Below are 15,289 nucleotides of genomic sequence, written 5' to 3' on the forward strand. Positions count from 1 at the left end.
GGGAGGGAAGGAATAAACAAGGGGAAATAGGTTACTTTTTTATAATGAATCAACCATTCCCAGTCTCTATTCAAGCCTAAGTTAATTGTATCCAATTTGCAAATTAATTCCAATTCAGCAATCTCTCTTTGGAGTCTGTTTCTGAAGTTTTTCTGTTGTAATATCGCAACATTCATGTCTGTAATAGCGTGACCAGGGAGATTGAAGTGTTCTCCGACTGGTTTATGAATGTTATAATTCTTGACATCTGATTTGTGTTCATTTATTCTTTTACGTAGAGACTGTCCAGTTTGACCAATATACATGGCAAAGGGGCATTGCTGGCACATGATGGCATATATCACATTGGCAGATGTGCAGGTGAACGAGCCTCTGATAGTGTGGCTGATGTTATTAGGCCCTGTGATGGTGTCCCCTGAATAGATATGTGGGCACAGTTGGCAACGGGCTTTGTTGCAAGGATAGGTTCCTGGGTTAGTGGTTCTGTTGTGTGGTATGTAGTTGTTGGTGAGTATTTGCTTCAGGTTGGGGGGCTGTCTGTAGGCAAGGACTGGCCTGTCTCCCAAGATCTGTGAGAGTGTTGGGTCATCCTTCAGGATAGGTTGTAGATCCTTGATAATGCGTTGGAGGGGTTTTAGTTGGGGGCTGAAGGTGACGGCTAGTGGCGTTCTGTCATTTTCTTTGTTAGGCCTGTCCTGTAGTAGGTGACTTCTGGCTCTATCAGTCTGTTTCTTCACTTCTGCAGGTGGGTATTGTAGTTGTAAGAATGCTTGATAGAGATCTTGTAGGTGTTTGTCTCTGTCTGAGGGGTTGGAGCAAATGCGGTTGTGTCACAGAGCTTGGCTGTAGACAATGGATCGTGTGGTGTGGTCAGGGTGAAAGCTGGAGGCATGTAGGTAGGAATAACGGTCAGTAGGTTTCCGGCATAGGGTGGTGTTTTTGTGGCTATTGTTTATTAGCACTGTAGTGTCCAGGAAGTGGATTTCTTGTGTGGACTGGACCAGGCTGAGGTTGATGGTGGGATGGAAATTGTTGAAATCATGGTGGAATTCCTCAAGAGCTTCTTTTCCATGGGTCCAGATGATGAAGATGTCATCAATATAGCGCAAGTAGAGTAGGGGCATTAGGGGACGAGAGCTGAGGAATCGTTGTTCTAAGTCAGCCATAAAAATGTTGGCATACTGTGGGGCCATGCGGGTACCCATAGCAGTGCCGCTGATTTGAAGGTATACATTGTCCCCAAATGTAAAATAGTTATGGGTAAGGACAAAGTCACAAAGTTCAGCCACCAGGTTAGCGGTGACATTTTCGCGATCACAGACATGAAAGTTGCGATATTACAACAGAAAGACTTCAGAAACAGACTCCAAAGAGAGATTGCTGAATTGGAATTAATTTGCAAATTGGATACAATTAACTTAGGCTTGAATAGAGACTGGGAATGGTTGATTCATTATAAAAAGTAACCTATTTCCCCTTGTTTATTCCTCCCCCTCCCCCCCAATGTTCCTTAGACGTTCTTGTTAAATCCTGGATTTGTGCTGGACATGGCCCACCTTGATTATCATACACATTGTAAGGAGAGTGATCACTTTAGATAAGTTATTACCAGCAGGAGAGTGGGGTGGTGGGAGAGAAAACCTTTTGTAGTGATAAACACCCATTTTTTCATGGTCTGTGTTTATAAAAACATCTGTATTTTCCACAGTATGCATCCGATGAAGTGAGCTGTAGCTCACGAAAGCTTATGCTCAAATAAATTGGTTAGTCTCTAAGGTGCCACAAGTACTTCTTTTCTTTTTCCTGATAATAATGGCTTCCTTTAATCACTGCTGCAAAGTTCTGATGTGCTGTTAAAAGCTGTTTCCTGACAATGTGGTTAGTAGCCAGTCAGTTTAACTGCTTCATTTGCCCAACAGGTTTTACCTGAATGACATAAGTATCTCTGCATCCAGGTTTGGCTAGAACGATGCATGTCTGATATTCTTAGGGCCCAATTCTTCACCCATTTCCTTGGATGTCATGCCCCTTCACTTCAATGGGTAACTGAAGGCACAACCAGAATTTAGGCTTTTTATGACACAATTCGCTCCTCAGCACTGTGGGTGTTCCCATTGGTCTAATTTGGTAAAATATTTTGTTTAAATTCAGCTTTCACGATTAAATTTTATACATACATGTGGTAATTATGCCATATTAGATGTACTTGACAGTGCAGATTTCATAACATGCCACAGACAGGGGGCCATTAAATCCCTTTATTGAAACCAGAAACACTGCATAATTACAGATCTGATGAGGAAACTGCAAACGATATAAACTGCTTCTATTGCCAGCAAAATACAGTTATAACAGGAAGTTTAGACATACAAATATAAAGTGTTTCTTTCATGCCAGATGGTTTGTGTATAACAATGCCATGAGAAGTGTTTAATTGTGCTTCTATGAAACCTTTAAAGAAGGATGAGGTAGAGTTTCCTTTACCCAATATTTTCCCCACACACATCTGTTCCCTTAATACTTTTATATGCTTGGCTCTTGGTAAAATATCCTGTTAACTTGAACATTTATGAAAGCAGAGACTCTTCAGAGGGGTTTATTTCTCCCTGTTTAAGTTGACAATTTCTCCAACTTAAAACGCCAGAATTCCACCTATTTCTATCGTACATTAATAACCAATTCAGAAACTGATTTGACTGAGGCATTCATCGACCCAAACTTACCACGCTAATGAAAATGCTTTAATATAGCTTCATATAAAACCCCTATTACTGCTCATCATGATAAAGACCCTTCAATATCCAGTCAATTTATACGGCAGCAGCCCAGGCAATCCCACTAGGACGTGAAAGCTGGAGAGGAAAGAGATTAATTTCTTGGCACCATCTTAAATTAAGGGATGACCATAGTTAACAATTATCTAATTCTCCCCTTATCATGAGCCCTCGCCAGCTGCTGGCATGTTAGATAACAGAAAGGTTTTGTGGGCGTGGGATTTGAAAAGATATGGAACCTTTCCTCTTCGAGGGTTGGCTTGACTCTAGCACCTGACTCTGTTTGGTGGCCTATATGAAGTGAATTGCTGGTCTCAGTTAAGGTGTCAGGCTCTGATTCAGGAAAGCATGTGCATAACTTTGAGCACTTCAGCTTGTGATCAGCACTTTCCCAAATAGCGGGTCACATCGTAAATCATCACTCCAACATTTGGCACTAATTGACAGTCTTGTTCTCAGAGCTGAATGGGCCTAGAAATACTATGCGGACCCCAGAACAAGACTGACGTACTGCAGTGGAGCACTGCAGGAGAAGGTTATTCTGTCATTGCCCTTGCTGTACCTGTCCTGGGGACAGAAGGCTTTACCCTGGCACCTCCCACTAGCACTTAGTATTGACTGAAAATCATTGGAAGCCAAACACAATAGGAGCTACATTCGTATTCTAAATAAACTTGAGGATGTGACGGCAACATGGGGTGACACCAAAGACTAGAACCACCGGGGGTTGTCTTGTCTCAGGAGGGCAAAGACCAACTTTGAGGTATAAGAGAAAGGAAAAAGGACCCCTATGTTATCCACGTCACTGAGGAACACCCTTGGTGGAGGGGAAGGCGGGGGGGTGTGATTCATGAATGTTTTGGATCCTGGCTTGACTGAAACCAGCAACTCTGCAGAAAAAGCTGAGGTGAGAGACTATTTTAGACTACAGTTAAGTTTTAATCTAGCAGACGTGTGTTATACTTTTATTTGTAACCTTTGGCTCTTATTACCGTTCCTCGCTATCTCTTAAATCTCTACCTTTATTAATAAATTTATATTTGTTTTGAGTATTAATAGATTACAGTGCTGTGCTCTTGGATTGGAGCTTGTACTCAGTTGAATCAAACAAGCTGGTACTTGTGTTCTATTCCCTTGGGAGTTGCAATCCTCGTAATTACAGAGTGTCCCGTGACAGGGGCTGGACACTATCAGGAGGATGCTTTTGGAGTGGCTCAGGGACTGGGATGTACCTATTGTTAACCTGCAAGGCAAAGTAAGGGCCAGCAGAGCCCAGAGGAGAGTGTTTGAATGGCTGAAGGGCTGGCAGTGACAGGGAGCTGAGAGCCAGCTACCATAAGAAAGACTTCCTCATGCTGGATGCTGCAGGGTAACAATGTGACTCAGAGTCCTGGGTACCCTAAGAAAGTGTCACAGCCATTGCTTGCTTTTCTTCTGGAAACTTCTTAAAGATTATGGGTGGGTTTGGGGTTGCTGGGGAATTTAAAAAAAAAATTAAACCAAATTATTTTAAAATCCATGTATATTTTAAAAAGAAAACCAAAAGTTTGTAAATATTCCTGTACAGAAAGTTATCAGAGGCTCCTCTTTTCTTATCTCAATCACTTTTACAGTTACGCCAGATGTACTAGATCTGACGACGCCTTCAGTGTGTCTGATCCTGCTGGATGGCAAGCATCTCCGATAGCTGCTGAGCACCATCAGCTCCCACTTAAGTCCACTGCTAAGCACCTGGCAGGATCAAGTTCTAAAACAGACTTAAATGTACCAAGAGGACTAACTATTGTATGGATGGAAAGAGAACATATTTTACTTAATATTTTTCCAAAGACATAGTTGGTCATTAACATAAGTGATTCCCCATGGGGGTTATTACAAAGAATTGTACAGGCATTTGTAAATCATGGTTACTTTCTTCTTCAAAGTCTTAGTCTCTTTTCTTACAATAACCTCACCCAGCCAGCAATTCTAAACATTTAGGCAACATAACTTCCAAAACCTAAAGTTAGACTCCTGAATCTTTATCTGGACTCCTGAAAAAATGGCCAAATTTTCATAAGTGCTTAGCACCCAGCAGCTCCCATTGACTGTTAGGGCCCAATTTTAATATCTTGGCCTTAATAATTCAGGTAAAAAGTGACTGATAGTGTCTGGTTTTTTAAATCACAATTTTTTAAATGAGCAAACCCAGAATAAATATATCCCCCAAAACATTGATTCTTTCTATTCTTTCTTTTTTTGGTGGGGGGATTTATTTTGTGTATTTCAACACAGGTCTTCCTTCAGAGTAAAGGAGTCACATGGGTCTATCCACACTGGCACCAGCAGAGTGTTTCAACATGATTGGTGCTAGTAAGGTACTAGCATGGTTCTCTAGCCCATGGGGGCAGAGGGTTTTCTGGGTTTTTTTGTGTCTGAGAAATGACTTTTGCAATTGTGCCACAGACCAAAAAGCATGACCTGTCTGATTTGGTAGCATTTTTCCACCTACTTTGCACTGGTGTAAATGACTGCACAAGGACAATGGACAATCAAGTCCCCATCTGTGCAATTGGGGACACCTATAGCATGGTTTGGCTAATACAGTTGTCAGATTTTTCCATCTGGTCAGGGAAAATATATTGGAACCTAGGCTAATAAACACCATGTTTAATAAAGGAATAGGTAGGACGATTCTAATACAAGTGTTCCTTTATGAATGCAGTTACGGGATAACCTTCCTATATGAGGAAATGTCTTCCTAGCTCCCAGCTTCTGTGCTCATAACAAGGCAGACTTTTTAAGATTTCTCCCATGCCCCCTAAGCCAAAAATATGAGATCACACCACCAATCAGTTAGGTTGCACTATTTCCATTTTGCAGGTGGGCAAGTGGAGTCAAAAAGAGGCTAGATGACTTGCCCATGATTGCAGAGTTAATGTCAGAGCCAGAACTGAAACTCTGGAGTATGTGGCTCCTCAGCCTTTGCTCAGACTCCCATCCTTTCTAATATGTGGCCCATTTTGCAAATGGAATCAAAGAACTCAGGGTAAAAAGTTTTTGGCTAGGGTTTTGTGTTATGCTCCAGGTATTAATAGCCTACTCAGCTTTCAGTTATAATTTGGTTAAATACATGGAAAGAAATCAGAATTCAGAGGTATATTTTGCATTTCATGAAGGCCATGAGAGCCCAGACTTACACTTTAGACTAAAGATGTTTTTGTTCATTATATTTAATAGAATTTGAATTAATGGAATGCCCTGCACGTTCTTGTCTAGAGGCTGACCATTTGTAAGGAAATAGAGGTTTAAAAGTTTTCATAAAAGTATTTTGGAAGAAGAGGTTTCCAGACTGGGATGAGTAAAACACCTGCAATAAAATGTATTGTGCAGATAAAAGCCCATCACCTTTTTCCTCATTCTGCTGCTCTTTAATGACTTCCACACTCTTTGACCAGAAATCTGTTTCAGCGCGAAAGAAATTGCCTTTCCAGCACCATAGGGAATTAACTGCAAAGGACCCATTAATATGAGTTACTGACTGTGCTAAAATTTAGCCCCAAGGAGTACCCATGGAAAAATATTAGCAGATGCTTAACACTCACCAGCAGCCAGTTCTTCCCTCCCCCCAGTGCCTCCCACCCACTGGCAGCCCTGCCGATTAACTTCTCCTCCTCCCTTCAGAATCTCCCACCTGCAGGCAGCTCCGCCAATCTACTCCTCCCCCTCCCTCCCAGCGCCTCCTGTGAGCAGCTGTTCTGCAGCATGCAGGAAGCGCAGGGGGGAGAGGAGCAGGGACTGGGCAGAGGTGTGGGGGAAGGGGTGGAGTGGGGGTAGGGCCTGTGCCCTAAGCAGGGGTTGAGCACCCCAGGGAAAGGAAAAAGCTGGCACCTACCTGTACCAACATTACTTGCAAAATAGGTGAGGGGGAGAAAGACCCAGGCGATGACTGAAAGCACAGACACTGACTGCCCAGGGGAGCTATAAATACAAACTTCTTACAAATAGATTTTTAAGGCCAAAAAGAACCGTTATGATCATCTAGTCTGACCTCCTACACAGCATAGGCTGTAGCTCATCCAGTAAACTCTGCATCAAGTCCATAACCTCTGGCAGAGCTACAGCATATTTTCTAGAAAGACATCTCCAATCTTGAGTTAAAGATTCCAAGTGATGGAGAACCCACCCCATCTCTGGGTAAGTCTTCAGTATTAGCCCTGCTTTAGGTATCTGGAATGCCGGTGTGCCTACACTGCAATAAAAGACCCACAGCAACAAGTCTCAGAGCCTGGGTCAGCTGACTTCGGCTCATGGGGCTTGCGTTTTCAGCTAAAAACAGCAGTATAGAAGTTAGGGTTTGGGCTAGAGCTTGGGCTCTGTAACCTGGTGACAGGGGAGGGTCCCAGGCTCCAGTCCAATCATCTGCACTGCTATTTTTAGCCCTGGAGCACATGCCCAAGTCAGTTGGTCCCAGCTCTGAGACTTGCTGTAGTTTTTTTATTGCAGCATAGACCTACACTGTGACACAAGTACACACACCTGCATGCTGCTTTTCTCTCATTATTGGGCCTGTCTCCTCTGTGCACTATATGCAGGGTCATGAAGAGGTGAAAGGAGTCTGAGCGAGGCCTGGAAGATCAATCACTGTGTCATGCTCTGACAGGGCATTGCAACATTTGCTCTAGGACGTTGCATTGTTACATACTGAAGCAAAGGAAAGGGGCTAAGTGATCTGAGGAGATTACATAGGTTGCTCTATAGATAACACTGGACAAGAGTCCCTCCTCTCCTTCCCCACTGGTGATGGGTCTGTGAAATAGCTCTCAACTCTTGCCTCTTCTGCCTTGCCCACTACCAGTCGCTTGGACACGAGGGATGGTTCACATATCGGGTATGTCTGCACATCAAGCTGAAGGTGCGACTTGCAGCTCAATGAGACATACCCACACTAATTCTGACTGAGCTAGCATGCTAAAAACAGAAGCGCAGCTGTAGTAGTTTAAGGAGCTAGCTTCCCTGTGTACAATCCCTTCTAAGACCCTGGGCCTCTGTTCGGATGGCTAGCCCCTCCTGCTGCTCCCACCATCGCGGCTTACACTCTGTTTTTAGCATGCTAGCTCTATCAGTGCTAGCATGGGTATGTCTCCTCAATCTGGGAATTGCACCTCTAACTTGAAGTGTGGACACACCCTATTGTGTGTCCATTCCCACCAGCACATGCTGAACCCTTACCTTTCAAATGCCCTATTTTTCAGATTGCCATTCTCCAGGTGTAATATAGAATAAGGACAAGAGAATCACCAGCACTTAGGCAGGGAAGGTTCAATTATATCTCCCTGCACTCCAGTGGTGATTCATCCAGAAAAAGGGCAGGTGGTATTGCCACTGCGGTCCCTCAGGGATTTCTGCTCGGGGATGTGGGCAGACTTCGCTTATGGCTGGGGTTTTCTGGGAATCCTTCTCATGGACACTGTTGAAGATTATATTGAGTGAGAACATCCAATGGCCATGTCCCCCTGGCCAACATCTCCCATTTTTTGGTCCTTGCTGCCCTCCTAACTCCCCGGGCAAGGAAATTACATTTGCTTTGTGCTGCCACAACCTCCTCTGGATGGACTTTCTACCCTGAGGATCCTTTGCCAGAGTTCTCACCAGAATAAATAATTGTTACCCCTGGGTGTATTTACCCTGAACTGCTATTACGAATATGGCAATGCAATGACAGCTGCTAATTCCACAACTCCTGCATCATCAAGGTTTGTATAAAACACTAGTTTTTGTGGACCTCTGAAATGGGATCTCATTTTTAGGACTTTTTTCCCCGACAGAAGAATAGCTGAAACTAAACTGAAAATTAGGAACATGCTCAAGGCTGAAAATAATAATCAAAGAATGAAGTGGGGGAAAGAAAGAACTTGCAAAAATTATAGTTCATCATTATCATTTTAAAGTACCACTGTTTGTAAAGCATACACATGTGAGAGGCTGAATTGCATTTGATCAACCCAATTAAACATTAAATAATTGCAGCCAATTATGCAAATATCACACAATTATTAATTTGTTGATCTTTTCTGAACAGCCTCAAATGTTCCTAATGTTAGACTATCTTATTTCTTAAATGATCAATTAGTGTAACCATAACTAAGTGATGAAGAATGGATAATTGCCTAGTTATGATGTACCATAGCCTTTCTATGTTAATCTGCTACAATTAAACAAATAGCGCTCATGGAAAAGAGATGTGCAGATGTTCTTTTACAATCTATCAGCTCAGGGAATAGCATGGTTCCTTCCTAAACTTTATGGGCTAAAATAAGGAGAACACAGTATCTCTCAAGTGCTCACTGTTATTTACAAATGTTATTTCTTGGAATTTTATGATAAAAGGATAAAATAATACAGATGCAGAACACAGGCTATGTATTTCCACACAGGATTGTCATGCAAGATCAAAATACTCTGCTGGTTTATTTAGTATATAATGTTTAAAACCTGGAACCTATTCACCCAGAGCCTGAATGAAAATAATCAAGGCTGTTTGAATTCATTAAGAGGGAGCAAAAGTATTCACAGAGGTGACACCAGCTGACTGGGAGCGCTCCACATGGTTTCACTTTTTCTCTAGGAAATAGCTCAGATTTTTGTGGACCTTCCAATTTTGTCCTCTGTTAGCCCTTGCACTTTTGAGGTCTCCAGCAGTACAAGAGGTGAAGAGGTAAGACAGGAGGTCTAACTCAGGTCTCCCCAAAAGTCAGTGTAGACCACCCCAAGTACAGGCCAATGTCGAGCCCCACTTAAAATTATTGTAGTCTGATTTAAGAACAGTTTCACTCACCTCTTTAAGGAGTCAACCACTCTAAATCAATCATTGTAACTGGTCTTCATTTCTTCACTCTGACTTGTGAGTAGATTACTGTCAGCACTGTCCATGGGGAATTTGATTTGCAACTTCTTTTAATACTATTGATATCTCAAGTATGGGAGTAGCACATCCAATTCCCCAGGCATCTCGTTAAACCGAACCACCTAGACTTTTGCTATCAAAGACAATTATCTAAGCTAAACGTGAGGGAACAGGTTACAGTCCAGTAATAGGAAGCCATTTAGTCTCACTCATGACGTAACCTTGTATGAGTTCTGTGACACACACTCTAGTCAAAGGCACTCCAGTTGTGGTACTTGCCTTGTTGGAAAAACGCTTTTACCCCACATCATATCTCAATGTGTCCCCCATGTTAATTTTTCCAGTAGACGAATAACAAACCAACAAAAACCAACAAACTAACAGTGGCCTATGATACACCGCAAGAAACTGAACAGAGAACAGAGAGCAGAGTACTACTGCTACCATAAATGAAATAACATTTTGTGCTTGTAGGTATAGTCTAAATAGAACACTGTCCAACAACTCACTCTGAACAATTGTCACTGGTAACCTTCAACTGTTCTTCAATAAGGTATCAGAAGAGACTACAGAAAGATGTGTCTAACTCACCACTCATGGGACCAGCAGAAAATGATGGCCTAGTAGAGACTGAGGGTTAATGTTTGACCAAATATTGTACAAGAAACCCCTGTGGATAATTTTAAGTGGTGGCTTAAAACAGTGGGCTGCCCATTAGAGATGATGCTTAGTATATTTTACATTGTGTTAGCAATTGCTAGTTAGAGGTGGGGTCTGTTAGAAAGTGTGGGAGAGAAACTCTTCCCCCCTTATTAAAAAAATACTAGTTAGTTCCCAAAATACTGCTGTATGGCTAGTGTAAAATGTAGGATTTGATTTTATGCAGGTGTAACTCCATTGACAGCTATGAAGTTACATCAGTTATATGCCAGAGTAACAGAAGAAGCAGGCCCCTAGCATTTTGGAGTATTGCTACAGAATACTGTAGTTCCTTTTTGGCAAGAGACATCTTAAAACTAGTTGAGAAAAGTGTGCACATAGATGAGAAAGCTTATATGGATGGTGGCATATTTAAGGATTAAAGAAAAGGTGCAGAAGTTATTAATTTTCCTAATTGTGAGCTAACAGCTCTGTATCTGCTTCCAAATAGCAACAAGAGAGTGTATCTTGAGTCAAGTGGTGTATGAAGAGGTAAGGGAACATGGTAGTGCAGAATGACAAAGGGCGAACGAAATCCCTCTGTTCTCCTGCACTGAGCACTTTCCACTGGCAAGCAGGGGAAGATGTAGGAGAACCCATACTGGAAAGCCATGGCCTCTTCAGAAAAATAGAAAGATCATATTAAGAAACAAGTGAGCCAGCCAGGCCAGGGAGCACTGTAAAGCCTTGGGTGGGGAAAGATCACTACTAGCTCTTGTAAGCTGATTTAGGAGTGCTGTTGCTGGGCTCTGAAGGGATTTCCCCCAATTCATCATCATTCTAAAGAAGCGGTTGCTCTGACATGGGGCCTTAAAAGGTGAGGGTATGATGTTGGCAGAATAAAAAACAGGGGCTCCTCAGGGCTCTGGGAATGCAGCGAGGAACCTCCCACACAAGTGGAGTAACAGAGAAAAACAATCCATTGCCTGAGGATGCAAATGAAATAGGACTAAAGGATAGTAACTGTTCTCCTAAGTAATGGGCAACTTTTTTTATATGGCAGTCTGCTCCGGTAGTGGTGGCAGTTGAAAAAACACCGTGGCTTACACTGAAGAGCAGTTGAAGAGTATTTGACAAGTTTTTGGACTGTACATAAGACACAAGGAGGCACCAAGAAAACGGTTGGGACAGTTCTATTGCTTACATCTAGCACCTCTAACAAGAAGATAGGCTTCTATTAGCAAGACTATGGTATCAATCATAATGATTGTGTTCACATTCCCTGGTATGTGGAAACAATCACCCTGGGGAGGAAAGGGAGAACACAGACTACCCTACGCACAGCTCTAAACAGGCAGCTACAGAAAATCGGCGATTGTTCTGGTGTAATGGTTTGGCCTGTCGGGTAGAGTACAGAAGGTCTGATTCCCGCCACTCTGCATTCATGACACCAGGAGTGTCCATTCGCTGTCTTCTCTTCCATACTGAAACAAAAACAAAGAACATATTTCAGGAAATAAAGGTAACTCTGCACCAACAAAATTTTCCCAGGACCTGATTCTTGTTCACTCTAAGGCCCTTTTCCACCACTCTGGCAGGGTAAAGAGACCTGTAGGGAGGAGTAATTATAATTTACACCCACTTCAAAGCTCCTTTCCACTGCCATAGCTGCCCCCCATAAAACAGATTATTTGTGGTTTTATTCCTTAGCTTCAGTCTGTGTTTTAAACAAAGCTGAAGGCAGTTTGACACTTTATCCATCTCTACGTGAGTAGGCTGTGAAGGGGTGAAGATACTCTCCTGTGAGATGATATAAAGCAGACCAGTCCTGCTTTGATGGAGGTGTCTATGCATTTAATACAACCTGTGTTAAAAGTTCCGCAACTATTCCCTGTGGCCATTTTACTAATCTGCTCACATGTGCAGCCCCTGCTCAGGCCCCAGTATGCAAATGCGTCTATTTTCCCTTTTTTTAAAAAGTAGCTTTTTATTACATCTTTTTTTATTAAACCTGAAATAAATCTAACCACAAATACCACAGAGTAAAATTAGAGAAGATGTTACACCAACATAGTAAACCAAATAAAACAGATCTACTGTGGATGAAGAATGAGTCTGCTCTCACTGTGTAATAAACAGGGTTACAGAAGGCAGGGATGAAAAAGACCTACCATCTGTCTCTTCAAGACAGTCCCAGGGCAGAGGACAGTTAGCTATTACACTGACACTGCATTTGATCTTAAACTGAAGGTAAACAGTTCTAAGGCTCTCGGTCACAAACCCTGTAATCAGACACAGCTCATTCATTTAGGTAAATTATATGTGGACACAGGTTAGTAGTAGATGGAGCACTGGATCCTCCTGAGAGAGGGCATGGAAACTCTCTGCAACAATGGGACAAGGAATTGTTCAGAGTCCAGAGTGGGCTGGAAGGGCCATTTGTGACTGTCTGGCCACAGAGGGTGGAAGGAAGTTACCTTTCAACTTCTACATAAACACTGAGGGAGACCATGGCGGACCTGGGTGGAGAAAGGACTATTGCTATACAAATTAGCCCTGGGAAGGGCCAAGAAAAAGATTATTCGAGCCCAGGAGGGCTGAACATTGTTTTGGGTTTGGACTTTTGTTTATCTTTGGAAGGTGAGGACTTTGGCTTTTAACTAGCGAGTCACGTGTACCATGAAGGTGAAGGTAAAGCCCTGTTACAGTGAGAGAAACAGCGGTAAGAGTAGAGAGATGGCAAATCAGTAAATGATGTGGGATTGTGGTTAAGGGGCAGGTGGAGGTAAAGTCTAATCTCAAATATCGGTCATGTCTACTCAATTATTACTTATATTACAATAGCACCTAAAAGCCCTGACATCAAGTCCCACTGTGCTAGGTGCTGTACGTATACATAGTATGAGACAGTCCTTGCCGTGAGGAGTCTACAATCTAAACAGACAGACAAACCAGGGAATTAGTATCCTTGCTTTACAGATAAAAGAGGCAGCATAGTAATGAAATAATTTGCCCAAAGTCATACAGGGAACTGTGGCAGACCCAGGAATGGAACCCAGATCTCCTGACTCAAAAGCACTGGACTGGGATTCAGATTATCTCTAGACTTCACCTGTGGGTCAGACTAAGATGACAGAGAGCTGAGGGCAGCGGCATACGGAAAGCACTGTAGTCTATACATCTTTAGTAGCCCAGTATACACACTGAAATGGAGTGTGGAAGCATGGAGACCATATGAGAAAAACCTTAGGGCAGAAGAGCAATCTAAAAGATGAATTCCCAAGAAGAGGAAAAGCTCTTGGCTTGTTACTGTGTTCACTTGAAGAAACAGCATTTGGGAGGGCTGTCTTTGAAGGCAAGTGGCTGAACAGCTCTCTGTACAACACAACACCACAATGTCTTCTAACAGTCCTTGGGGATATTTCTTCTCCTTGTTGCTAATTCTGCTATCACTGGACAGAGATTTGCAGTGCAGCTCACAGAATGTGTTACACCATGCTCGAAAAGCAGGGTTCCATTCATGACATTTACAGGCCAGTTCCTTTTCCCTACCATGGGTGCTTCATGCTTCCCTGGCACTGCAAAGCAACCAAATGCCAGTTTAACCAAACAGTGCAAGATTCCCCCAGCATGGGCTAATCCCTGAGTAGCAAAGAGACGCTGTAATGTAGAAACTGGAGAAAAGGGAGTTGGCTCTAACCCTAGTGATCCTTTACTATTGGAACGGCCCCTTGGGGGTCCTAGGCAGTTGGTATAAGTCACAGCAGCTGTGAGGCTCCTCTGATTCACACTAGAAATTGGCCTGGCTCAAGCACTGGGCAATGAGGCACCATAAAGGCTCCTGTCTCCCTTCACATCCACCCAAGCTGTACTGAGCAGAGGCTGCATCAGCAGTTTCCATTAAAAGAGGTGAGTTCTTTATGCTGACGTTTACTCTGCTAATTAGGATAACTACTGCTATTAATTCACCTGTCAAGCAACTGAGTGAAACTCAAAAAACTTGGGAATTTATCTGAACCTCCAGAACCTGCAAAAATGGGCAGGATATCTCATGAAAACAAGCTCTCTTGTGAGACTTCCAGTACCTCCTGCTTCTTTTTGTAAGAACAGCCTCACTCAGACTTCAGTGTCTCACCCTGTTCAGAACCAAGAAATGCAGAGGTGCATAAAACTGAAATCACAATCCAGACTCCCATAAATTCCCTGAAAGGGTCAGTATGGATTCATTTTTTTTGCCAAAGGTTTGTGTTCATTCTCAGATTTTAGAAAGGAAGGATGGTTGTGCAGTTAAGACACTATATTGGGACTAAGAAGATGAGATTCTATTTCTGGATTGGCCACAGACTTCCTGTGTAACCTGGGCAAATCACTCAATCTCTGCTCCTCTGCTTCTGATCTGTAAAATGGGGATAACAATACTTACGTCTCTAGCCAACCCTCTCTACCACTATTTTCTCAGGCTTGCCTATTTAGAGTAGCAGGACTGTCTCTTATTATTATATATTTGTACAGTGCCTAGCAAAATGGGGCCCTGATATTGATCATGTCCTTTAAATTCTACCCTAATACAAATAATTTCACCTGAAACTGTTCACCTATCCCACCCAAATTGCTTTCTGATCTACACTTTAAAAATAAACAAGCTTTCACTGCATCCTCCTTAAAAATACAAATCATCATGAAGAAAGCCATAAATAATCTACAATATTTAGGACCACTGGCCATATTAGCCAAAACATTCAGGGCTTTTTATTTAGGGAAGGAGATTGCCAGCATTGATTGGCATTTCAGAGGCAGTGCAATTCCCAGAGAGAACCTCATCTTTAAATCCTCTAACTCAAGCTGTCAAAGAACACAGTATTCTGTGATTGATGCATTCATAACCACACCAGTGCTATATACAGAGTAAATTATTTCATCTAAAATCTCTATGGATCTTTAGTGATCACAATTTCCGTTCAGTGACACAAGTGTAAACATATATTGCAGT

The 15,289-nt window shown here is 42.5% G+C and overlaps 1 protein-coding gene across 3 annotated transcripts in view; it reads right to left on the reverse strand.

The window, feature by feature from the left end:
* Positions 1-2,243: 2,243 nt before the first annotated feature.
* BCAT1 (branched chain amino acid transaminase 1) overlaps positions 2,244-15,289 on the reverse strand; it is a 108,545-nt gene continuing 95,499 nt past the window's right edge. For all 3 annotated transcript variants that reach the window (XM_073318390.2, XM_073318399.2, XM_073318383.2), the window contains one exon: positions 2,244-11,783. In XM_073318390.2, the coding sequence (XP_073174491.2) occupies positions 11,742-11,783 (42 nt within the window). In that variant the 3' untranslated portion in view covers positions 2,244-11,741. The remainder of the gene's footprint in view (positions 11,784-15,289) is intronic.

This window comes from Lepidochelys kempii, chromosome 1 (genome assembly GCF_965140285.1).
Source record: "Lepidochelys kempii isolate rLepKem1 chromosome 1, rLepKem1.hap1, whole genome shotgun sequence".
Taxonomy (NCBI): Eukaryota; Metazoa; Chordata; order Testudines; family Cheloniidae; genus Lepidochelys; species Lepidochelys kempii.